Here is a 25,587-nt window from a genome sequence, read left to right as displayed (position 1 = left end):
TTCCATTTTGTTACCTAAGCCTGATTGGATTTAATACACCCCCCCAACAAGCAACAGTGGCTCCAAAAGTACGTTTAACAGGAAGAAACCTTGAGCGGGACGAGGCTCATATGGTGAGGAGGGGACCTCCTGGTGATGACCAGCTGGGTAAAGGAGGACAGACAACACAAAAATATCACTGGTAAATATAACCACACATAATTAAAGCTGTATGAGTGTTAAAGAACCCGTAACCTGTTAAAGTCATTTAAAGAACGATTAAATGGCTTCATTTACTAAAACTGAGCAGAAGGCAGCAAATGTGCTTTTGCAATACATCAAATAGTCCCATTATTAGAAAAATCTGCCTTTATTAAGTTATTTACAACAGTGGTTCCTTCAGATACAGTTTCATTCACACTCACAAGCCCGTCATACAAACATGTAAACCGAGGCAGAGGAAGGCATAAACGCAACAAACACGACAAAAAGAAGAATTTAGACGACACATTTAAATACTTTAGAAGATCTGACATCTGGGGAAAGAAAATAAGCTGTACCTGATCGTTGCGCTGTAAAATCTGCTAGCTGATTGGCTCTGAAAAAGGTTTCTTTAAGGCAACGTGTTTATCAGCTGCAGGCTTTACTGGCAACTTTCAGCAGTTTCAGTTGCTGAATTCCCTTAAATGTACATGAAGAGTTGCTCAGAAAAATTAATCTGCACTTGGGGGGAAAAAAGCAATTTCTTTTCAAAAAGGCAAATTCATTTTTTGATATTTACATCTAATGTTATCCCCCCTTCAGTGCAAAAAAGACAGAAAATTGAAGAACAATAAAGCTCTTTAAGCAAAGATATACAAGTAATATTGCACTTTGGTTAGCAAGCGGCGCATTTACTGCACATGGTAGAACAGTCGGACACCGAGTACATTTATTTAATTAAAAAAAAAAACTATTTAACAACCTTCAAGAACAGTATTTTATGCTTTGGTTCCTATCCAGTGTGACTGATTTTGACAGTAACATAAAATCTTAACATTTTTGTTAAGCACGATTCGTCCACGTCCATTAAAATCCTTTATTTAAAAGATTAAAAAAAAGAAGAAAAATAAATTTGATCTGGATTCGGCCTTGTCCCACATTCCCACCATACAGTAATAAATCATGAACTTTATACGGGTGCTTTGTGTTTAAAAAAAATGAGTCATTAAATCCACAATGAAGCGTTTCCTCTTGATCAATAAAAATAAATTACGGCAGACCTCAGCTGCTATCTTACATGCATCTGAACACGTGAATTGCCAAAAGAAACTCCGTTTTCTTTTTTTGTTCTTTGCTTTTGGAAGACGGCACGGATAAACGAGTAAAGAAAGTGCGTCATTACTGGCTTGCAAGCTTTACAACAAGCATTTTTCCCCCTGGGGTGCCGTAACCCAGGATTGGCAAACGAGAGCGCGAGTTTTAAATACGTCGGCTTTTTGAAAGGAAAAATGAACGAGTGAAACCAGGAATACTTGTGAAAATTAAAGAGGAAAGAGATGGAGGGAAGAGGAAAGAGTTCCTATGTGTTGAAGGACTCTTGGTAGGGCACAAACTTGGAGAGCCGGTTGGGAGAACTTGGGTTCACATATTCGGCGCATTCGCTCATCCTGAAAAAGTCCTCCTGCTCCTTCTTCTTCAGGGTGAGCTCATCTTCCAGGAGCTGGTGTCGGAGAAGAAAGGGAGACTTAAAAAATGGGTTTAAAGGGAAATAACACTGAAATGCACGGCTCTTATTCTGGCCGAGTTCAGCATTTCTGGCGCGTAAAATTATCACAAGTAGCATTGCGACAAAAATCTGAATGAAACCAGCGCGCGAAAAAGGCAGGTGGACTCTACAGAAGATGCTTAATGCTTCGAGCGCCTCGTACCTTCTTCCTGGGTTTGAGGTGATCCCTCCAGTCTTTCATCAGCACGTTGTGTTTTTCATCCAAATGCTTCAGCTTCTGCGTCTCGTTCTCCATCAGCAGATGGCACTTTTCATTCTGCAACACAGGACCCGCGACCGCGTCACCACCCACCCGACAAACCCAGAATGATGCCGCCGAGGGCGTGATTGGGGTCAGACGGCGCTCACCTGGAGCTGCTGCAGCTCCCTGATGTTGCTCTCACACTGGCCGATCACCTCCCTCATCTGGTTTTCGTGTTTCTGCTGCTGAACTTGCCTGTCTGCCTTCTGCCGCTTCTCCTCCTGCAGGGAAAACTGGAGGAGGACAAACCTCAGCACCGAGGGCAGCAAAATAAGGCAGTGCGAGAAGATTCAAAGCTCCTCTCACCTGTTTGATCTTCTCCCTGTCTTCGGCGGGGCTGCCTGTGGAGTTGATGCGGATGCTCTTCTTGAACATGGCCATGCGGGTCTTTGCCTCGCTGCGCTGGATCTTCGGCAGCCGGCTTTTCTCCTGCTGCTGCCGAGATTTCAGGTTCTCGATCATGCGCTGGTTGTAGCACTGCATGTGTTCCAGCTCCTGCGGCGGAAAAAGGTTTCCAACATGGAGGTTGACGCAGATTTGAAGCCGAACGGAGGGCTGCGGAGGAGGAGATTTACCTTGTCGTGTTTCTTCATAAGCTGATGCCTCTGGAGGAAGAACAGGTCTTTCAGCTGCTGCTTCAACAACTGGTGCCTCTCATGAAGGTTCTTCTCCTCCAAGTCCCAAATTGTAGATTCGCGCTCTAATAAGACAGGAAAATATTAAAAATATTAAATATAAATAGTTTTTTAACTTGAATCCAAAACGTGGACGCGGGTGCTGGCTCAATATAAATGTTGTTGTGCCACCTCTGATTAAATGGTGCTTCTTGTCCAGGCATTCTCTCTCCATCTCAGCAATCTCCCGCTTGTTGTTGGAGATGATTTTCAGCAGAGTGCTGTCGAGGTGGGTTTTCTGGTCTGACAGGAATTTCCTTTCCTAGAACACAAAAAGAGAACAGCTTTAGAAGTAACTGGTATTTCCTTTTTTTTTTTTTTTTTTAAAAAAACCCAGAAAAACCAAAAACAACACCCCTGCCCAGGCAGTCATACCTCCTCTAACTTCTTTTCCTGGTACTCGTTCATCTTCAGCTTTAAGGTGTCCTTGCGCTGACCTCTGGGCAGCTTATCAACAGACTGTTTCACCTAAACAGATTTGGAAATATCAGTAAAACTTCACATTTCAACAACCATAACAGACTTCTCCCCCCGGTCATCTTAAAATCACCTCCTTTTTCTTGTGTTTCATCTGATCCAGAAACTTGTGATGTGCACGTTCCTGATCGGCTTTGATGCGTTTAGTCTCCTCCTTGAGTTTGACATGATGGTCTGCCTCCATCTTCTCTATAGTCTGTTTCTGGTGTTTCTCCAGGTTCTCCAGCTCCACATCATAGTGTTTCTTTTTGGCCTAAAACATGTGGAAAAAACAGTTTTTCTCCTTACTCGTGTCAGACTTGTGGCCCGGTTCTGCGTCAGGACGTCGCTACTCACATTCATCTCCTGGTCAAAACGGCGGTGCATCTGCTCTCGCTGGGTCTCCAGTTTGGCGCTGAGGACAGCCTGAGCACGATTGGCTTCCTTCTGGATCAACCGGAGCTCACGCAGTTCCTGACGCCTAAAAAAAAATTTAAAAAAATTAAGTAAACATGCAATTACATTAACACGCCACTAGATGTCAGTGTTAGTGTGGTGATGCTGTGATTTTAGACCAAGTGGAAACATAAAGCTAGAAATTTATCACTGGGCAAGACATTTTAAGTGACATTATGCATTTTAGGATATATAGATATATATATATATTATGGACAATTATCAAATTAAAAACATAGTAAAGGCCCAACCCTAACCCATCTGCCTAAAGGCACATTCTAAAAATGGTCATTTTCCATGACTTTAAAGATATCTGCAGACTCAAAGCTCATGAGATTCCAAAAAGAGCAAGATGCCTGAAATAGCAAGTATATCAAAATAACATCCAAAAGGAGACATTTTGCTATACAGACTTGAGTCGGAGCAACAAGCAGTTAACTTTATCAACATTCAGGAAATGAGATCATGACAAATTGCACATGATGATGTCATCATGAACTGTGGAGTCAAACACACACCTCAGGAATCTCATCTCCTCATCCTTCTTCTCATCATCACCGATGATCTTTGAGGTGGTCACGCTCACCTCTACGCCGTCGATAACAAACTTCCTGGTTTTCTTCAGTGTCTTACTGGAGAAGTTCTAAAAAGACCAAAAAGGAAGGAGGCAAATCAGTCAGGTAGAGACATATAAAAAAAAAACTTGGTTTGCAGTGCAAGCATGTCTTCCTATTTTGAAAAACACTGCACAAATGCAGCAAACATCAATCAGGAAGTGAAGCCAGAGGCTGGAAAAGTAATTCTGACAAGGGGGTCAGACCCGTACTGTTACTGTCACAAAGATGCTTAAGAAAAATTTATTGTTTTAGTTTTGCATCCTCAGGATCCCAATTAATAGCTGGAATGCGTCTGTTCCTTCCCTTTTTCTGTCCTTCCCCCATGATCTACCCCCCTTTGTCCTTTACCAAGTCAGCCTTGTCCTGCTCAAGGTTTCTTCCTGTTAAAAGGGAGTTTTTCCTGCCACTGTTGCTTGTTTGGGGGGTCAGACTGGGTTTCTGGAAAGCACCTAGATACACCCTTGATTGTAACAGACTATATAAATAAAGTTGGATTAAATTAAACCTAGCACAAGTTTTTTTTTTTTAATTTATATTACGGTAATATTCTAAATTCTTTCCCCAGATGTCTAAATTCTTATCTTGAAAGCAAAATAGTCTGGTGTCAGTGCTTCTTGGAAAAGTGACAAAGGCATGCTGTTGTCAGACTGGTTCCACTGGGAAAACATGTTGCATTTGTCACTGTTATGGGAAACTACACAGCAAGATAATATCTCAACTATATGACCTCATCGTGGATCAGGCTTCATGAACGTCTTCGATACGTGTTCCACTATTCTGGCATCAAGCCTGTTCTAAGATGATAGAACCCACATACTGTAGTGCAACAAATATTCAACAACAAATAATTTCAACAAGCCATTCAAACACAATGGCTGGCTGTTGGAGCTTGTGAGGAAACATCCCTGAATGCTTACGTTCCCAATATCCCCCCATCATCCTCTGCTCAAACAATGTTTACAGCACTGCTGCAACATGGTTAATACTTCAAACAATTACAGCTAGAAATAGCACAACTGGACGTGCGCTTTGGCAAATAATAGAGGATACAATAAGTCAGCATGAGGACACACAGACACGGGGACGATCACAAAAATGACATGCACAGGGTGGGTGCACCTCTGAGACATGCAAGCATGCACGCACCCACCCAGACAGACAGACAGACAAATGGGAGCATCCCATCATTAATAAACAAAGAAAAAAATAAAGCCGTTCGCCCTCACTGCAGGCAGCTGGCTCCATAATCTGTTCTGGAAAAAACTTAACATACCACAAACAGGCCCGACTCCCTGCACAGTTAATAGGATTTCAATCACAGACAGTCCAGAAGCATCTGAGGGGCGACGGGCTGCATGGAAACTTCCATTCACACTGATGAATACAGACCAGTCGCACCACAAAGAGCCCTGTCGGGCCCAGGGAATGGGAAATGTTGCATATTTCTGCTTGAGTAAACAGCCTCGTGTTTACTGATAAATACGCTCTATTATGCCTGTCCTTGCAGGCTTTCTCAACAAATAATAAAAGAACATCAATCAAAAAAGTACAAAGCTGTTTAAAATATAGTGAAGTCATTTTGAAACCCAATCACGCCAAAGTCAGTTAAAAAGCTGATCATTTAAAGGGACATCCTGTTACATTGCTGCTAAAGCTCATATAATCCAAGCTAGCGAATGCTAACAGAACACAGGCCAGTCTGTTTCAGCAGGTTCACACCCGCTCCCCCAAAAAAACACAACACGATGCGCTTTCGGTTCCTCTGACGGTGCTGCGAAATATTTTTTCTTCCCGCAGAACCAGGGACCTGCTTTTACAACCCTTTATCGCTTAACATCCGCCTCAAACTTCCAGAATCTGCTCCAGATCTAGATTTATACCAACACCAATCAGGATCTTGTCACCGCCGATTGGTATTGCTGGCATTTTAACTCACCCTCGAAGATATTGACATGTTCTCCTTGTTGATGGACAGGTCCATGCTCTCCGACGCCATGCTGCTTGCGTAAGAGGACCGATTGCTGAAGATCCCTCCGTTGATATATGCGGAAGATGTCTCGGCAGTCCCCCCCACGGACGTCCGCTCTGGGAGGCCTTTGGTTACGCTGCCATTCTGTCCAGCTCGGGGCGTGGACGATGGAGTAGGGGCGGGTGCTGGGGAGTCTAAAGGACTCTGGGTGTTTAAGGTTCCATTAACCACGTCGCTGCTCTCCTTCGGGGTCACTTGGATCTTTGGCACTTCTGGGTCTTTGGAGTCAATGATGATATGGAGCTGTTCTTCACACACCTCTGGTTTGGAAAGAGATGGTGGCTGTTCTGTCTCTGGTGTCTGAATATGAATAAACATCATTAATAGACACTACAGACAGTCTTCAGTTCCTTGGATCCAAAACTCAAACATTACCTTATCTTCCACCGAAGTGGGTGTGCTCTTCCCATCTTCGATGCCTGAATCAGAGCTGGAAGTTTTAGTGGAGATCTGGCTCGGATGGGCTTCCACTCTGGCATCGCCGGCCAGTTTGTTCTCCAAAGGTTCTGGATGTTTTGAGGGGGTATTCTGCCTCGGCAAGGGAACAGGGACCCTGTCGGAGACCGGGTGCTCTTCTGTTGGTGTATCTGCTGCAGTCCCCTTCCTGGGTACAGGCAGGGGTGTCGTTGGGGATGGAGTGGGTGTGGTGGGACTGTCAGGAGACTGGTCTCCATCCAAACTCGTCTGACTGCTTTGGCACGGTTCCTTTTCTGGAGCCTTTGGGGGGGGGCAAACAGTGAAGAGAGTTGGTCTTATTATATTATTATTATATTATTGTTGCAATAACAACAGTTGTCAGTGTTCCTTCAATCAAATAGTCCATTGTGTAGTAAAAGCCATATATCCTTCTTAATTATATATTGGCTCAGTGGTATAATAATTGAATTGGAGGGATTTATGTGTTCTGGAATCTGATTGGGTGACTGTAGGGTGTGATCTTACAATAGCATGTGGCTTTAGAGCTAAACTGCCACCCAGCTATTTGACAAAATTTCACTTTGGCAGCAATGCCGTCGTTCCTGCTTATACTCTTCCACTGCTTCGCTACTTCTACATTGGTGGGGGATCTGCAGGATTAACACTAATGACAGTGGCCACTCGGTAAAGTTCAACACTGCACTGCAGCTTTAGCTCCCCACATTTTGGTGTGAAGGTTTCCTCGTTTTCCGAGTCTTAATACGCAAGCGCTTCCTGTTTGAATTGGCATTGCGTGGATCAAACTGCCTCCTTTTATTCAAGGGTCAGGTTATGGAAAACAGAACAATGAGTGACCTTAAATAATTTGCTTCAGTGCTTGTGAGGTAACACAAGTGAAGCTGAAGGCAGCACCTATATTTAACCACGTGTGGGTGTGGATGAATCCCAGGATTCTGTATTCTGTGATACTTTCTGATCTCTTGTTCTCTGTTGTTTTATGAATGAAGGGAAGGATTCGGGTCTTTTACTGCAGATTTACAGGCATTATAAAGCTGAGTCGGGTACTTTAATGACCAAGCAGCTTCAAGCGTTACTGAATTCCCTTCAGCAGCACTTTCAGACAGCCAGGTTGAGGCGTGAGCTTGCAAAAGTCAAATGGAAGCACACTTAGATTTAGACGCAGTAGATAAGGACAGGTACTAGATGTGCCTCTTAAAGGAGCACTTAGCAGCTAACACAAAGGCAAAGCAATAATTTCTCCTCTTGCGGTCATCCACCATATAACGAGGACAAACAGTTATTACTGTCTTTTGATTCAGCGGTTTAAGGAGCACTGGTGTGTGAATCCAATTATTTCAGGAGCTCTTTTTTTATGTAACGACCGCACAGTCCTCACAAAATTACAAGGACAAAACAGCTAAAACAAAGAGATCCAGGTTTTGTTACCACGGCCAGCTCCATGGCATCGTCCTCCTCTCCTTCCTCTCTATTGTCCTCTATTTCCTCCATGACCTCAGCCTTTGCCTCGGCCACCAGCTCCCGCAGGGGACGGTTTGATGTCACCGACCTCACAAAAGGGTGCTGAAGACACAAAGAGAGTGCAGACAAGGTTAATTGCGAGGCAGAGTGGACCAGGGGGTCACTGCTTAGGCCAGCAGGAGACCAAAATTACAAAAATGATGTACAATTCTGCATTTCATTCCTAGATTTGTGGAAGTTCAGACATCCGTTGCAGATGCCTGCGAGTCCCCAGGAAGAATATAATAAATGGAGCTGTAGACATCACGTGAGTGTTGGAAGGCGACAAGGATTTCCCTGCAAAGGAAACTCAATCTGCCCTCTGCGTGTTCCTGAAAAGCAACCACATGGAGCACCAACTCGCACTTATGTAAACACGGGGAGAAAGTTGTTTCAAAACCACCAAAAACTACAGAACATTAGGGCGTTGCCAGGGTGACAACAGGGTGATGCAGATCTGAGTGAGCGAAGGTTAAATTAAATGTTGAGTGCAGCTGGGAGGCACGGGTGACCATCTATTATTCAGACACTCTGCACTGCTGCGTAACTTAATTGGAACAGCTGACCAAAGGGGAAAATGCCACAAGTGGTGCTGGAGCATGAAGTAAGACTGTATGAGGCCATTTCCCTTTTCTTTTTTTTTTGTGGAGGACTGAATTAGCTTTTAACTTCTCCAGTGACCACCAACAATCAGCGATTGTCCGCCAAGTCCGTTGGTGTAAATGTCATTTGCCTCCTAATGGAGTGAGAGTAAAAAAAGAAAAAACATTAAGGGTTTTAAAGGTATACTCATGAGGTCAATAGGTCAATCCCTGACCACTACAGTTACCAGCAACACACCAAGTAAGAGAAAAGAGGACAAGTGAGCGACCATGGCATCCATGATTCATGATCACTGTTTAATCCTGGGATTTCTTCCAGATTCTGTAACTCTCCAAGTGTTTCCAGGTGAAGCACCCCTGCTCTGTTCCTGCCCTTTCTCCAGGTGTAACGGATGAATATGTGGTTGAGTGGAGCTCATGTCCTCTCTTACAGGTTTCATGTTGCCTCTTAGTAAGCCTGCTCCACACATGGCTGCTCATGAAAAGGTGAAATGCGAACAATATGGCCCATTTTAGGGGGCGTTGAATTACCTGCTGAGCTCCAAATGGGATGGAGCACATGGCTTATTTAGCCCATCATTACTGGGATTTTATAAATTTTACATCCAGCTGAAGAATGGATGGATTACAATTTCAGTTTTGTTTCTAAGGTACGGAAGGTCATTGGTTTAAAGTGGTCACATCTGATTTATGATACTCATTTTTGTAGTTTGAGTTTTTTTTAGGGCCCTTTATCCTGGTTGCATTTATCCCACCCGTATTTTGATGTGAACACACCAAAAGGAGGATACTTAAAATAAAGACTTATAATAGGGAATGATGCTGGTAATTCTCATGGTCAGTTCTCTTTATCAAAGGATGTCTCGAGAGATTTATTGGAGGAGGGGGGGTGCTTTTCTCCTCTGTTCCAAAGACGCACAGCCGTGAGAATGCTTCAGGTCTGAAGAATGTGTGATGTCAATGAGGGTTCTTAGAACTAAACCCAGCAAAACAATAACAGTCCTGGCTCCCATGGAAGAGTTACCCAACATACAGATGTGGTAAGGTCAGCAGGAGAAACACGACTTATTACACAACGCTGAAAGTCACTTCGGAGAAATTCCATGACAAACTGTGCGGAAGTACGAGCTGCATTTGAGCCACCCGAAGGGCCTCCTGCCAGCCACGCGGCCGCAGTAATGGCCTGTTTTTTGTATGCATTCTGGGACACACACGAGACCAAAATGGAAACATGCTTCAATAAAGATGATCTCAGTAAAGCTGGACAGAAAGTGACGCCCTTTTACATTACTATCATCGCACAGATCTATCTAAAATTCCACAAATACACACATTTTCACCCAAAACACACAGGGGCCTCCACTACTGTATATTTACACATGTTCAACATAGATGAATGCGATGCCACCATTCCAAAACTATCAAGTTAGTGAGATCTGACAGCTGGTTGGGAGCAGCAGGCATGATAAACATCTAGAACCTCCAGTGCGGCACCAAAAACTGGACCGCGCCCTCTCTTTTCCCACCATCACAGGGGAGCACATGCAGAGTTCCCAGCAGGCCAGAGATTCATCTCTGCTCCTCTCTAACTGGCCAGAGGTGGTGACTTCTTGGTAATCCAGACATACCATTGGCCGAGGGTGGGAATGTAAATAGTTGCCCTTCCCTCAGCTGAGGGATACAGGCAGGAAATGGCAGCTCTGAATTTTGATGACTTTCGCACTATAAGACACACCCTGGTTACTTTCTTCCACATTTGCCCTGTTCAGGTTTTAACATGAACACACAGATACTTGAGTCATATTAATTTAACAGCGTATTTTAACTAATTTATACACAATTACTGTCAGAATTGGAGGGAGATTAGAACAAAAGAAAGCTCAACAAGACTCCTGAACTAAAAAATATATTAGATCAAGATATTTGACACCCAGTTCTTTCCAAATAATTCTACTTTCAAGCCAATAGTTTCCCACTTTGATTTATTAAGTGATTTATTTTATACTACGTGACTATTTTACTGCCTCACACTCCTTTTTCGTTCTCCTATTTACATGCCAGGATCCTCTCCTGGCTCAACAGACATTCCCTGGCAGAGATCCCTCTGTTCACATCTTAAAATAGAATATAAATAGATTAGCATGTGTCCTGGACAGGGACAGACTGAGGACAATGTTCCATCACATGTGAAAGATCTGCACTGTGCTGCTTATTTGCCTACCTCCAAGAGTTGGACAGCACTGGGACGAGACTCCGGGTTCTTATCCAGAGCTCTCTTCAGGAAATCTTTAAAGTCCTGCGACCTTGGCAGAAAGTAAGAAAACAGCATTAATCCCAAAAAAAAATGAGGAGGGCGGAGAAAGGTCGGGGAGTTATGTCACGAACTAGAAGATTTCAACATGTTTCATGCTTGTACACTTGGATCACCCCTTTGCACAGCTGTGCCTAAACTTGGAGCTAACCCATTTCCTGGTCTCCTGTCAGCACCTGATCCCTGTTCCTCCTCTTATTCTTGTCCAATCTTCTCAACGTATCTCACCATTTGTGCGGCTGCTCCAGAGTGGGCGGATCCGATTTGGCAATCTTCAGTAGCACCCTCATAGGATTGAGCTCGTGGTGCGGTGGTTCGATCTGGGCGAGCTCGATCAGAGTGATTCCCAAAGACCAGATATCAGCTTTGTAGTCATACGGAGCGTCTTTCATGGTTTCACACATCACCACCTCCGGGGCCATCCTGAGCACAAAAGAAGGAAATCAGGACTGAGAGTGTTGATGATTTATACACATAACCTCACCGCTGGGTTCCCGCAGACTATTTTGCATGTGTTGACACCAAACACACTGGTTCAGTGGAGAGGGTGTCAGAAAAACAGCTTGAATTTGCTAGTGCAAATACCCCACGGTTTCCTCCCTGGTTTCATGTGACTTTACCATGAGACCTTCCAAAGAGCACAAATTAAACTTCAAAGCTCAAAACCTCTCTGGATTGACAGTGGGATGTTGATAGAACATTGACTGTGAAGAGACCAGGTTGTTTAGCTCCTGTTAAAGGTTAACTGGAAAACACTACGCTCATATAGGGTCCGACAGCACGGAGCAAAGGTCACTCTTCCTTTCATTTTTCTGGTGGAGTAAAGGCAAGTGTAATATTGCGGCAACAAAAGCAGCGGTTGAGGTATTCATTTGCATGTGTGAGCAAACACAACAGAAGGTGTCATTCGTTGAAACCTTTTCCTGTACACAGATGCTGATAAGATCATAGTTATTGGCAGAATATTTGGCAAGAATCCATCAATACCATCCACTCCTAAGTGACTGTGCTGCTCTGTACTTACCAGTACGGTGTTCCGATGAAAGAGTCTCTTCTTTGCAATGTTTTGTTGTTTTTTGCAGATACTCCAAAATCAGCTACAAGCAAAAAAGCAAGAACGAAGGGAGGGTGTGAGAGAGCTTTCCAAAAAGTGGGAGAAAGAGAAAAATACCAAAGCCTTTTCAAAACTAACCGACGTACTTGGGCAGTAAAAGCTGAATACATGAGAAATCCCGTGGCCATTAGATTACATTATATAGATTTTCTTTGTGTAAAGGACATTACGTGGAGGCCATAGTTGAGAGGTGTTACGCAAAAACTTGAGGGTTTTTCCCTCAAAGAAGCCAGCGTGCTGTTCTATTACAGGGACTGAAGTCAACGTTTTGGTTTTGCAGACTTTTAATCTCAATTTCAATCTCTCTGACCTCGCAGTCAAACGTATCATGTGGATTTTCGCAAAATGACTTTTTGCAGAAGTACGTTTTATTTCCCACCAAGAAAATGAATTAGATTTTACGAATTTTAGATTTTATGAATTAGACAGACAGAGAACCTATAGTATAAGCTTAAATGATGACATTATTAACTTAGAGATGACTTATTAGAAGTTAATCCTCGATTTACAGCAGGAACAGGGATAATGAGTGTGAGTTAGACACTGACGTAAACATTAAGCTAGAATTTACTGATCCGTGCAAGGATATAATGTGTCATTTATCAGTGTCATGCATAGGCTTGCCCACATCACAGGTATCGCTTCCTTTTAGGGGAAAATTCCTTGGCTAGTGAATGAGTCTGTGTCATCACCTAATGAGTTTTAAAAAGGGCAACTCCCATTGATTATATATAATTGTGGTGGCTTGGGATAAAAAGGAAATCAAAGCGAGATCACAATAAACACAGCCGTTGACAAAAAGTCAAATTACCAAGTGAATCCAAACCCTCACCTAGTTTGATGTCCCCATCGAGCATGAGGAGGATGTTACCAGCCTTCAGGTCTCTGTGAATGATCTTCATGCTGTGGAGGTAGGTCAGCGCTTCCAGCATCTGACGGCACACCACCTTAATCTGCGGCTCCGTCAGCCCGCGGTCCAGCTCTGGAGCAGCAGAGGACGAAGATGGAGGGGTTAGATGTGGCGTAGGGGTGAAATTGGGAGAGTGAGTGTTGGGAAAGCTCAAAAGGGCTGAAACCATGCTCACTGGGCACATTCCATATTTACCATACATGCAAACATGGCTATACATGGGACGGATCTGCTGTGTGAACTCCAAGAGGGAGAACAGGAGAAGGTAAACCACTGTGACAATCTCATCAAAACACCCTCAGATAGTGTGACTGGATTAGTAATCCCAGATCAGAAGAGATTACACACATCTAAGGTAGCGCTCCCCTGCAGACTTTATTCTGATATGTCTGTGTTTGGTTAGCTGCAGCAGGGGGACAGACAGTTATGAGGATGGAGGATTACAAAGTGAAAACAGTCCAGGGGGGAGGTTCCCACATGTCTAGAACATTCAAAGCCAGAGAGAACGAGGCTGCAGCCAGGAGGAAATCACTTCTGTAAAAGATTCCAAGGCTCTAAACTTTTACCGAATCAACAGTTTTTAGGCTTTCTAAAGTCAAGCATGATGAAAAAGCACAGCAGTGGGTGTGGAACTAGACCCTGAGGACCGAGGCTGAAGATACACAGGGACCAGAGATAGGGGCCTACCCAGCATTGTGGCATCCACAGCACCTCCGGGGCAGAACTCGATCATGATCTGCAAAATAGAGAGATGAGGTAATCCAACAACACTCAAGCGATCATGTGAAAGACGCAAAAGTACAGGAGAGGGCCCTATTGTATACTAAAATTATGTAACCTTAAAGTGAGGACATTCCATGAAAAAAGGGTGGCAATAAAAGGAAGTTAACCATCAACATTCACAAATGACATCAACTAATAAAAGCACAAGAGTTAAATACACACCTAGAGCATTTCAAAAACCACAAAACGGAACAGAGAAGATGACAGCGACGTTTCAGAACACAAAGATTTTGAATTTAAAAAAAAAAAAAAAGGGTCACGACGAGTGGCAGCTGGCTCGGACTGGCCCTCCATCTGGTCATGAAATTTCGATGTACTTTCAAATTGTATCATGACAAATAAAGCATTGTTCTTTTTTTAGTTTGAAGTAAGGTGCTAGCTCACGCCAGATAGCAGTGAGGTTCATGTAATTTATGAAACATGTTTAAAAAACACAAACTCTGATCCTGCAGCTGAGAGGTGGCTGCAGACACACGTGGCTAAAGCTCTGCCTTTACTCCCTCTGCACTGTGAACCCACTCTTTAATTCCTGACTGATTCAGACCAAAATGAGTGATAAACTGTCCTTCCGCAAGTGGACACTTCCAGGGACGAACCAACAAAGTTTAGAGCTTAAAGAGATACAAAGATGACAAAAAATATGACCACATTCCTTAAATGGTATCTGGTGGATGGGAACAATCCTCCCTAATTTCCCTACATAGTTTAACACTGCAGGGTTTCACAGTCGTTCTGCGAATCCAAAGGGCCAAAGGTCGAATGTAGGCGGCGTTGAGACATGCCTGCTGCGTGATCTCACGCCTGAATCACTGCTTGCTGTGACAACGCTGTCAAAGCATTATTCAGGTATTGGACAGGGTGCGGAGTTTCAGACCAGACAGAGAGAATCCCGAGTACAATAGACTCTCAGAGAGGAAGGAGCCAAGCGATCACACCTCCACTCACGCAGTCACGTGGCGGTTAAGACCAGCACACTTACGAGGAATGTCAATGTTGCCGTGCAGCTTTGGGCGAGACGGCGATCTATTGTGATCCAGAGAGGGACAAACCAAACTCCTTTGGGATTTGTCACGAATTAAGAAGACGGTTTTAATTCACAGTCTCCCTTTTACATTTGCTATGTGTAGCAGGACAAAAATGAGGCCCTACTGGAATGGTAATCTCTTGCAGCATAGCGCACACAACAAATTATTTCCTCATTAAATGGAGTGCATGAGGGCCCTTTTAGTCACACAAATCTGTCAATGCTGGAACAGCATCTCTGTAGCCAGGCAGCTGACAGGCACGACACGCTGCAGGCCAGAATGCAACCAGACTCGTTGGGGGACATACTGAACATAGCAGCTCTGGGTTGAGCGCTGTCAGAGGCACGAGCTTTGTCCACATCTCTCCTGCTGAGGCAAAGAGGCAACCGGAATGTGACATGCCCACAGAGTTTTAAATTATACATAGCACATTATAGAATCATCTTTTTGGATTTTGTCCTCTTTCTCCATTCTCGTTCACTGATGTCAGCGGTCTGTTAAAGGCCTTCTTTATCTCACGCTGTCAGCCTGCCTACCCTTTTACAGACTCAAGACCAGATTGTTCCTGCGAGCGAGCAAACAGTCGCCTCACTGTTCTTCTTCCTCTATTCTTCTCTTTCTCGGTACAGAAAGCAGCACAGGCAGGATGGCACTGACGTGCGTCATCTCGCTGACCAGTGGTTACCGGGGACCCGACGGATGACCGAGCGGAGGGTTAGTTATCGGGTTTGGCGAGTTTATAACAATGAAGCTTGGTTTGCCTTCGTTTTTGTCGTAGTCAAGATAACGATGCAGACTTTGAAGCCACGCAGGAAACACGTGGTGCGAATGCTGCGGGACAGGATGTTTGTGCATGTGACTTATCAGCACGAGCTGAGAGAGCCTCACAGTCCACCTGATTCAAAAAAAACATCCACCATCCAGACTCGGATATAAGACACATGCTCATTTATGTCAGTATTAGCAACACACTATACCAAAAATCCGAGAAAACCTGCCAATATAATTCTGACATGAACTGTCTTGTAATTCCTCAGATATTTTAAACTCTAACCCCCGATGTGAGATCACTATTTTTCTTGGCCCATTAGATTTTAGTTCCTTTACACTGGCTGGCAAGAATAATGTGAGAAAACACAAAACCGAAATGAATCTCCACCTTTACGACAACACCAGACTGATTAAGCTATGGTTTGTTCATTTGGAAGAGAAATATTCTCGTAATGATACAACAGTAGAACAACACCACCCCGTGAATCTGAAAACACAGCTATAAATGGCTGTTTTTCTACTTTCCTGCAGAGCATTCTACATTTACGTGCCGAGGGAGCTGGTAACAGCTATGAGAAAAGTGCAAATGGATGAACAAACATCATTTTTGGTGCACAGAGTGTATATAAAGAGGGTTAAAGATGTGTGACCAAATAGCAGATTTAGCTAATAGATAAGGTCCCTCTGGTAGATGATGTCTCAGTCATTGTGAAGATACAGCAGCATTCCATTTTTACTCAAAGAGAAAAAGTACTCCTTCTAAATTTAGCCTTTTCTCTTGAACGACAACACGAGTTTTACGAGCGTTGCTTGTCTGTGCGACCTACCCACAGCTTGTTGTCATGGAAAAAGGCGTCCAGCAGCTTGACGATGTAGCGGTGGTCGCATTTAGCCAGGATGTCGATCTCGACCATGTAGTCCTCCAGCTCCTCTTCGGATTTTGTCTCGATCTGTTTGGCTGCGGCCAGAACACCCGTCTCCTTGTTCCTGGCCTGACATGGAGAAGTGGAGCAAAATTGAAGTTATTTGAATAACCTTTAAATTTTGCATGTCTAACAAATGAAATGAATCTGAACACCTAAACCAACATAATACAGTACGTATGTAGAAATTGAGTATGAGAGTTCCCCTGAGAAAAATATGTATTCTTTTCAACCATAATCCCAAAGATCAACCTCGATCTGTAAGATGTGATGCAAACAAATCTAGAACGATAAAGTTCTTTGATGACTTTCTACTGTTCTAGAAAGAGGGAATCCCAACTGCTGCGTGGCCACTGGAATAAGGTTCGACAAACTACCGGTTAGAGACAAAAACAGGAAAGGAAACTCCACACCCATCTTAGGCAATGGATGAAAAGAAGGAACCACAAAAAAACCCCACAAAGTATCAATATGTCTAAACTAAGACAGAATTCCTAGTCATTTTTAGCAACAAAACATACGGTAAAACATGCCTTTTTGGAACACATGAAAACAAATGGTGTGCAGCCTCGTGCAGGAAGCAGAGTCCTGAATGTTGTCGGGTGTGATTTTGTGGGGAAACTGCACTGAAAACAAAACCACAACTTTACTGCCTTGTTTTCAAGAGCACAGGCCCGAGATTTAAAATAGAACACAGAGACAGAGCCGCACCTTTAACATTATCAGATTCTTGGGTTGGGAAAAAAGAGCACGAATCATCGTGCACACACGTCTGGCCCAGTGGACAGGAGGACCATATCAGCCCAAAACTGCTGGGTTCTGACACTTTAACAGAGGCTGTGGGAAGACATCTGAATAAACAGTGCAGGCTTACAGCAAAGCTCCTCTTTACCTTAGCTTAATATGACACGGCCATGTGTGTGTGTTTGGCAAACAGAACTGTGGGCAAACCACCCCCTTTCAAAGTAACCTACAGTGCGAGTCAACAGGACGTCTCCCTGCCGGCCGCCAACAGATCAATCAAGTCGGTTTAATAAGCCTCGACGCAGAGGGACCAGAAACTCTCACTCCTCCGCTACCATCACAGTTTGATGCGTGCCATCGACACCGCCGACCCTCCACAGGTCGTCTGTGCTGGATGTGGGGGTCCATAAATTCAGGCTGCGCTAAATATTTGCAAATGAGCAGATGGGATGAATTTCATTGCATATGTGAAATCGCAGGACCATGTTTGTAAGATCCGAATACCACGGCTTCAGATATGCATACAGACTACACATCTGTTGATATCAGAAGAGCAAACAGGTCAGACTATAGTTTAAACATTTACCCTCGTGTCCTAAATTATACATTAATAAATATTGACTGAAAATTCATCATTTCATTACTTATGATCCAACTCTATCGCTAAGAAGTACGACATTTAGGAATGTTATTTTGTTTTATGCTCGTCTGATGGATCGTTTTACTTATGTTTAGCCTCCTGACATTTAAAGGGCTGTAGAGGCAATCGTGTCACAGAAACAAATATGAACATGAGCATAAAGCAGCAGGTTCTGGAGTTTTTAAAGATGGCCACACGGTCGATCACACGGTCGATTCACAGTCGAAACTACACCAAGCAGTGCACCTCTGGCCACCTAAAGGACGGACAAAGAAGTAGGCCTGAAGCATTTTTGTGGTGTGTTTTATGTGCTGTTGGGAATGAACTACGTCACGGAGGCTGCGGGAGCCGAGCATGCAAATGTGTTTGCTTATGAGAGCATCCTACTAGAACTATAGGCTGTGAAGAGGAAATGACTCAGACCCTCCCTATTTGGGCTCATGGTGAACCGCTTCCACTTCCTGCAGTGCAGTACAGCAAACTTGATTGAGCCATGTCGTCGCTTGATTTATGATATTCTGAATTATAAAAGAGAAAACACTGTTGTGGTGACCTTCGTTCACATGCCAACCCTATAAATGATATTATATTATCATCCTGCCAATATGTTCCATGATTCTCATAAGTGGCCTGAAGGATAATGCCATAAAAGAATTTCATGTTGGAGGAGTAATGTGTGGAATGTAGATCTGGAGGAAGCACTTTTGAACCATGTAAACATCTGCCCAAGTCAACAATGGGTGCAAACACACTTATCTAAGTTACCTGAATTTGGCTTCACATCCATCTGCATAGTTTCACTTGTTACATGTATGTTATTGGTGCCAGTCGGTGTTTAATGATGCAGGAACGATCTTTCAAATTAAGTTAGACCAGAGGTGGGGGCGATGAAAAACGTGGACTCGTTTGTGGATGTTTTTCACCTTCTTATCCACTGTTCTCTACAGTCTGATCCCAAACATAATCTCTTTTCTTCTTTCAAATCCTTTCCTGCACACAGTGCTGAGGTCCTACCTGACCGCTCAATCTGCCAGGCTGCTCAGCTATTGTCTACCTCCCCGTTTCCGTCTGTCAACCCCGCCTGCGTCGCGGCACCATCTGTCTACACTAACTGTCCGCCCGCAGCCTGACGGAAGCTAGAAAACGTAAAGGCAGATGTCACAGCCGTGTGTTGGTACATACAACACTGCATATGTACCATGTGTTGGTACATACAACACTGCATATGTACCATGTGTTGGTACATACAACACTGCATATGTGCCATGTGTTGGTACATACAACACTGCATATGTACCATGTGTTGGTACATACAACACTGCATATGTGCCATGTGTTGGTACATACAACACTGCATATGTGCCATGTGTTGGTACATACAACACTGCATATGTGCCATGTGTTGGTACATACAACACTGCATATGTGCCATGTGTTGGTACATACAACACTGCATATGTACCATGTGTTGGTACATACAACACTGCATATGTACCATGTGTTGGTACATACAACACTGCATATGTGCCATGTGTTGGTACATATAACACTGCATATGTGCCATCACACTGGGCAAACACGCATGTACAAACAGACGGGCCCAGAACTGGGAATCAAACTGGGAATGTTTCGCAAGACCACGTGTGTGTGTGTCTGTATTGACAAAGGTATTAATGATTACTCTGGGAGTGTTTCGTTCAATCGGGTTAACTAGAAAGCTACAGAGCAATAGAGTGTTATTAAGTTTATTAAATAATTCATTCAAACTGTAGACATAAAGGAATGTGGACTCATTTATCACAATGTTGACAGACCAAATGCCTTCCGGTCACCAACAATAACACTTTCCCTCAGGCCCTTCACCTCAAGGCCAAGAGAGCAGACCACACGCTGGTGTGCATATCCAGCTTTATTCTTTGTTACAGTCCTAACAATCACACACACACACACACCAACCTCCCTCTGGGGGAATGTGTGTATGCCAGACCTTTGCCCCCATCATAAACCTGTAAACAGCCCCACCTTTAAAGGCTCTCATCATGTGTCTGTGAGGGGGAATGCAGCTCCAGGCTCCCACAGGATCTAATAAAAACAGTCACCTCCAACTTCCACGCGGGGTGAAGCTGACCTCTCAATCACATGAAGGTGCATGAGAGCAGGGTCATGAAAGGCTGCTTCTTTGAACAAAAAGCAGCACTGAGGTTGCCAAGTTTTGCTTTTTTGCCTTATATGAGTAGATCTACTGGCAACGCTTATTCATTAAGCATTTTTACCTTCAAATCTATATTCTAGGAGTTTCTGGACCCTGATTTTTTTCTTTCAGGCAAAATACACAGAACTAATTGGGAATGTGAGTAATAATCTATTTCAAAAGCAATTCCCAGAAATTACATTCAGACATTTTCCATTTGGGATTGAAGCAATATTTCTATCCAATGTGATGTGACTATTTCAGAATGTTAATGTTAATCTTTAAAACCAGTGTCCACAAAGACATGCCAAAGCTCTGAAGAGGCGTTCCACCTTTAGTTTGACATGTATTCAAACGACTCAGTGACAAGGTTTTTTTCTCACTCTTGCAAAATACTCCAACAGCAGGAAGTAAGAATTTGTGCACTCACAGAAGCTAAATGGGTGGGGACCACCATGCATGTGAGGGAAGAGTTGAAAATGGCCGAGAGCTCAAAGCAGGTCAGCGAGGCAGGAAAATCATGATAAGCATCAAAGCGTACTAGTAGGAAACACACCAAACTGAACATGAACACACAAGAATCGGCAAAAAACTGTGTTGCTTAGCTGTCTCCGAGCGTCACCCATGATGGGAACCCCCCAGTATGCCGAGTCCAAACCCACCCAGCAGGGAGGGCTCCTATCAGCCATTGCGGGGCCCAGCTGGTCCCTGAGATTAGAGCCAGAGTCCCTGGAGCGCTGATAAACATCGTGGTGAAGTCACTTCACCTCGCCTCTTGTTGGCACTCTTCTAAAGATAACAGCATTCCACATTACCCTTGTGGCCTTCCTTTGCCAAGAGGATGTTAGAACCTCTGCCACCCCCCCAAGACGAGCAACTGTGCTTACTTATTCACCGATCTAGGAGAAACCTGTTTGATTTTCCTGTGAATACAGGACCGTCCTGTTGTCCTAAAACTGAAGTACAGCCATGCCATAACTAAGCTTGATCCTTAATCCAAGGGAAAACTGTCGGAACTGTATTTTGCACATCTAGTACTAAAATCCACAAGGCGATCGACACCGCTCGTGGCTGAGGCTGCAAACTGTGATACCTGTTGGCACGTGGGCTGTTAATTAGCGAGGGGAAGCTGCACACATACGCAATAGGAGGACCCGGGTTCCAAAGCGTGCACCGAAATGTGCAAACAGGCCACACTGCAGTTCAAAAAGAGCCTCTGTGCCACATGGGATCCGTGGCGTTGATCACAGGCAGCAGTGCTGTAATCCTGAGAACTCGCTGTAAATTTGAGAACTTTAACAACAGCCTGTCAGCGCTTGTTTCCTCCCCTTTAGGCTGCGCAGCACGAGGCTGCGTTTAAAAAATGAATGATCTGCATTAGCTAGATTGTTCGGTCAAAGACACGAGGTTAGGGTGCGTGTGGGCGGGCAGTGGAATAAAAGACGCTTAACTTTCTCATTTGAATCTAAAAAGAAACTTATAAAAATGTAGCTTATACCTTGAGTTAAAATACATATAAGATGCCTTAGAGATATTATAAAGACAACATATAGATATTGAAAGATCAATTAAATATTTAAAGTAACAGTTAAATGAAAATGAAACTGAGTTTTCCTTCCTCAATGTTGTTGTTGCTACTAATCCTTCACCATCATGACATCATTCAGCTAATAGGAGACATTTAGGCTTAAACGCCAGCTCTATATCTGCATTTTGAGTCAGATATGACTATGCCAGATTCAAGTGAATGGCACCAAAGGAGCAGGAAATAAAGACATGGCTGCTTATCTCACAGGCTGATGGAGGACTCAAACTGGCTCCTTCATCCCTTTAACCACATCTGGGAAATGGCAGAGAAATGTCTTGATTCACTTTTCCTTTTCAGACCACGTCGACCATGAGCAGGCAAGTGTCACTTGTAACGGGGGAGTTTCCTTCCCCTCGCACCCCCAGTCAGGCTCGTCAACCATGTGACACACGTGCGATTGAGTGCTCGAGGCCTCTCACTCCCACAGACAGCTTTCTGAGCATCCCGATGCTGTCCAGGCCGCCGGAGGAAGTTGCACCCCTGATGCGAGCCCACGGTTTCCTTTGTTGGCCGTCATCTGTGTGCGCTCTCGCCTGCCCCACCCCCACCCCCGCCATCCTCTGACAGACGCAGGTGTTCAGTGGAACGGTTGCAAACGGCTCGAGGAACAAAAGCCTCGAACAAGTTTCAAACAACAAAATATATGAATAAAGTTTTAAGTAAATCATGTCTGGTAAGGTTTTCTTCCTCAATCTATTTTTGCCCAAACTGCTCAGGATTTACACTGAAAATCAGGATAGCAGAAGCTTTCTTTTAAGAAAAAATTGTTCAATTTCTTTTTTCCATTATCTGCCTACTTGACTAATGTATACCTTTGGACTTTTTCCCCCAACACCAAATGAGCATAAATACTGACTGTCCAGTATAAACAACATCCCGGGACTAAATAAGGTGGAGTCCTCTCACTACTGACTACAGTTTCTGTTCAGGCTTCTGGTAAAGCATCACTTCTTCCACTGAGGCCCCCCCAATGCATCAAAGAGCCTCCCTGTGCTGGGCTGGACGCTGCAGACACAGGGCGCTTGTGCCAGGCGTCACAGAGGGAACTGACCAGCGCACAGATCCACATTAAGTAACTGAGCCAAAGAAGCTGCTGTTGGGGAGGATGGGACCAACTCATGAAGACCGCTTTCAGCCCCCATGGTGCCTGCTGGGGTCCCAGCATGGAGGAGACGGAGGGGTTGGGTGCAGATGGGATTCGTGTGAAGATATTTAACCAGTGCATCATTTTATTTTGCGAGTTTTAGCAAGGGTGACTGGAATTACAGGCCATAAACTGTGAAATATAAATGAAACAGCCACAATTGGAAATTGAGGAAGGTGATCTCAGACAGGAAACGCTGCAATTTCACCTGAAGGTCAGTTTATCTGAAGCTGCTTAAGATCAGCACAAACAAAAAGATTCGACTGAATAGGGATTTTTAAAATTAGGTTTTTTTTTAAAGACATAATAAGACTGACGGACAGGTGCGCAACCTTTAACACAGCCATGGAGGGGGGGTAACAGCAACAGATATCTCACCTTGTAGACCTTTCCAAAGGCACCATCGCCGAGTTCGCCGATTAACTCCCATATGTCGTTTGGGTTGACGTCCCGGTGGACGTGCTCGTACTGCTTGACTTTCTTTTTTATCTCAATTGTAGGCAGACGAAGAATCTTGCTGAACCTAGCGAGAGCCATGATTCCGAATGCCTCAGTACTAAAGATGAGGGTTTCAAAGTTCTAGGCGCTCGGCATTACGCACGAACCGACGAAATTTAAGATAATGACGAAAGCTTTACTTCCGGACGTTTAATGGAAAGAAAACGCTATTTGAATGAGTTAAAACAAGTCATTCTAGCCCGTCCGTGCAAACTCTGAAGGTCCGGTGATTCCATTCACAGGCAGCGGTTCATGCCGGGCGCACAGTGACCACCTGCTGCAGACGCGATGGAGGAGCCGCGCTGTCTGCCGCACAACTTGTTGCTTCAAACTGAGGAGAAAAAACCGCCCCACCTCGTTCATCGAGTCCTCCCACTGCCGTCATGGAAATGTAGTTTCTTTGTACGGGCACGACGTCGTCACCGGGGCGCTGATGAGGTGAAAAGGACTTCATGTCCGGATCGTTGCTGGGTGGATCCTCTGACGGCTCCAACAGCTGTGATATTAGAGGGAGGTTGAACTTGGAACTCAGTGGAACAGTGGTTGAAAACTTTTTTCCTTCACTTTGGAAAATTCTTTGAACATCTTGTTTCACTTCTAGAATTATATCGGCAGTCTTTTTCTTTTTTTCTTTTTTAAAAAAAAACTCTGTTAACTCTTCATATGTATAGTTGGGGGTGTGGCGCCATCTAGTGGCACATTTGACGTACGTCCTGTTCAGCGTTTAAATACTGAAGAGACGAAATGCAACTAAACTCTGTATTTAACTGTCAAAATATTAAATTATCTTTTAATTTCATGAGACTGGTTGTTCTGTTATTTACTTAATATTATATCTGCACTTGTTGCTCTTTTTGCACTTCTAGTTAGATGCAAAACTACATTTTGTTGCTCTGTATCTGTACATGTGCAATAACAATAAAGTTGAATCAAATCTATTGTAATGTATTAAATAGTATATTTTGAGATATGCTGTTGATATCTTAGGTAAATCTTAGTTTCCTATAATTCCCAGAAGACGCCTCAGTAAACACTCAGGCATGTCCATACAAGCCCTGCAACTCATACTAACGAGCTGTCCTCACAGTAGGTACAGAACAATGCTGTAACTAAACCACCGCCTCCTGTGCACGTTTGTAGCTGACAGAAGACAGTTTTCATATTGTTAGAATATATTTTTCTTTGAATCTTGGACTTTAAAAAAAGGTATATTAACACATATACATTCCAAATATTTATTGCTGTTAAACAGAGCACCAGTCTGATCATCAGGCACAGGTAAAGTCATTTGGGTGATAGTCATCCTGACATGATGCCATCAGACATCAGGTGAGCATGGCAACGGTTTGAAATATTCTGTATAGCCCATAGCTGGAAAAATTCAACCCCATTTATGCAACTAAATATTTATCTAAGAAACATTGCAGTTTTTTGTTGGTAAGGATAAAAAACATTTGTGACATTTGGAGATCTAATTTCAAAACACATTTTGGATTTTTCTTTTTTGTGAAATGCTTGGATTTAGCAAAAAAAAAAGTCTAGTAAATTTTGAAGAAAACATTAGCTTCCACTCGATACAGGAACTGCGTGTTACTTGTACCCCAGCTTTTTAAAATGAATTATATCCCTTCGCAGGCCTTCCTTTAAACGTAATATTCTGATTTTTCCACTAGATGGCAGTATTTTCATCTTAACCAATATATGACCAGCATTTTTTAAGCGCAGCATCTTGAAGAATTACAAGGATCCCCATGATATTCACTTCCTTTTAAGTTAAACATGACGTCATACGACAAACCATATACAATGTTATACTTTTCATGCACTGAAGTAGCAAAAATTGCCTCAAAGAGAGTGATGCTTCTCCTTAAAGTCAACACTGATAAATGAAATATCGACTTCCTACATCAGTTCAATACATTGTAAAACAAAATAGCAAATTAGGAAGCACTACAGGGTGCTGTCCTCCTTTTAAATGCTGTTTGTGGCCTCTTTATGTGCGCGTGATAGTCTGTCTTCCGCCCCGTGTATTAAGATGGATGGCCCACATCAAGTGTCTTGTCACTGAGGAGGGGCCAAAAAAAAAAAAAAAAAGCTGGGGAATATTTGCAATGTGTGCCGTAAGCATATGTGGTCCCAGGGTTCCGAGGCTGGTTTGACCTTGACCTGGCAGGGGACCCGCCTGACG

General features: G+C 43.7%; 1 protein-coding gene across 1 annotated transcript; it reads right to left on the bottom strand.

The window, feature by feature from the left end:
• Positions 1–330: 330 nt before the first annotated feature.
• Positions 331–23,765, bottom strand: stk10 (serine/threonine kinase 10). The gene is made up of 20 exons (XM_057053599.1): positions 23,280–23,765; positions 16,499–16,663; positions 13,780–13,828; positions 13,015–13,164; positions 12,093–12,165; positions 11,297–11,491; positions 10,979–11,060; positions 8,084–8,218; positions 6,596–6,937; positions 6,128–6,520; positions 4,093–4,217; positions 3,476–3,599; positions 3,213–3,392; positions 3,038–3,130; positions 2,795–2,924; positions 2,564–2,688; positions 2,295–2,483; positions 2,096–2,221; positions 1,890–2,003; positions 331–1,681 (listed from the first exon to the last, which is right to left on the bottom strand). The coding sequence occupies exons 1-20, from the start codon at positions 23,436–23,438 to the stop codon at positions 1,541–1,543; spliced, it is 3,090 nt and encodes a 1,029-aa protein (XP_056909579.1). The 5' UTR covers positions 23,439–23,765; the 3' UTR covers positions 331–1,540.
• Positions 23,766–25,587: the final 1,822 nt, after the last annotated feature.

The sequence above is a fragment of the Takifugu flavidus genome, chromosome 14 (assembly GCF_003711565.1).
Source record: "Takifugu flavidus isolate HTHZ2018 chromosome 14, ASM371156v2, whole genome shotgun sequence".
NCBI lineage: Eukaryota > Metazoa > Chordata > Actinopteri > Tetraodontiformes > Tetraodontidae > Takifugu > Takifugu flavidus.
The sequence above is the reverse complement of the archived record's forward strand: the minus strand, read 5'-3'. Positions and strand labels throughout refer to the sequence as shown.

Bases quoted from the DNA above. Each gene is read 5' to 3' on its own strand.
- stk10 (XM_057053599.1), bottom strand. From the start codon at position 23,438: ATGGCTCTCGCTAGGTTCAGCAAGATTCTTCGTCTGCCTACAATTGAG. The intron at 2,484-2,563 runs GTAAATCTCCTC...TTTCCGCCGCAG, and splicing joins TTATGAAGAAACACGACAAG to GAGCTGGAACACATGCAGTG. The intron at 2,004-2,095 runs GTGAGCGCCGTC...CCTGTGTTGCAG, and splicing joins GGGAGCTGCAGCAGCTCCAG to AATGAAAAGTGCCATCTGCT.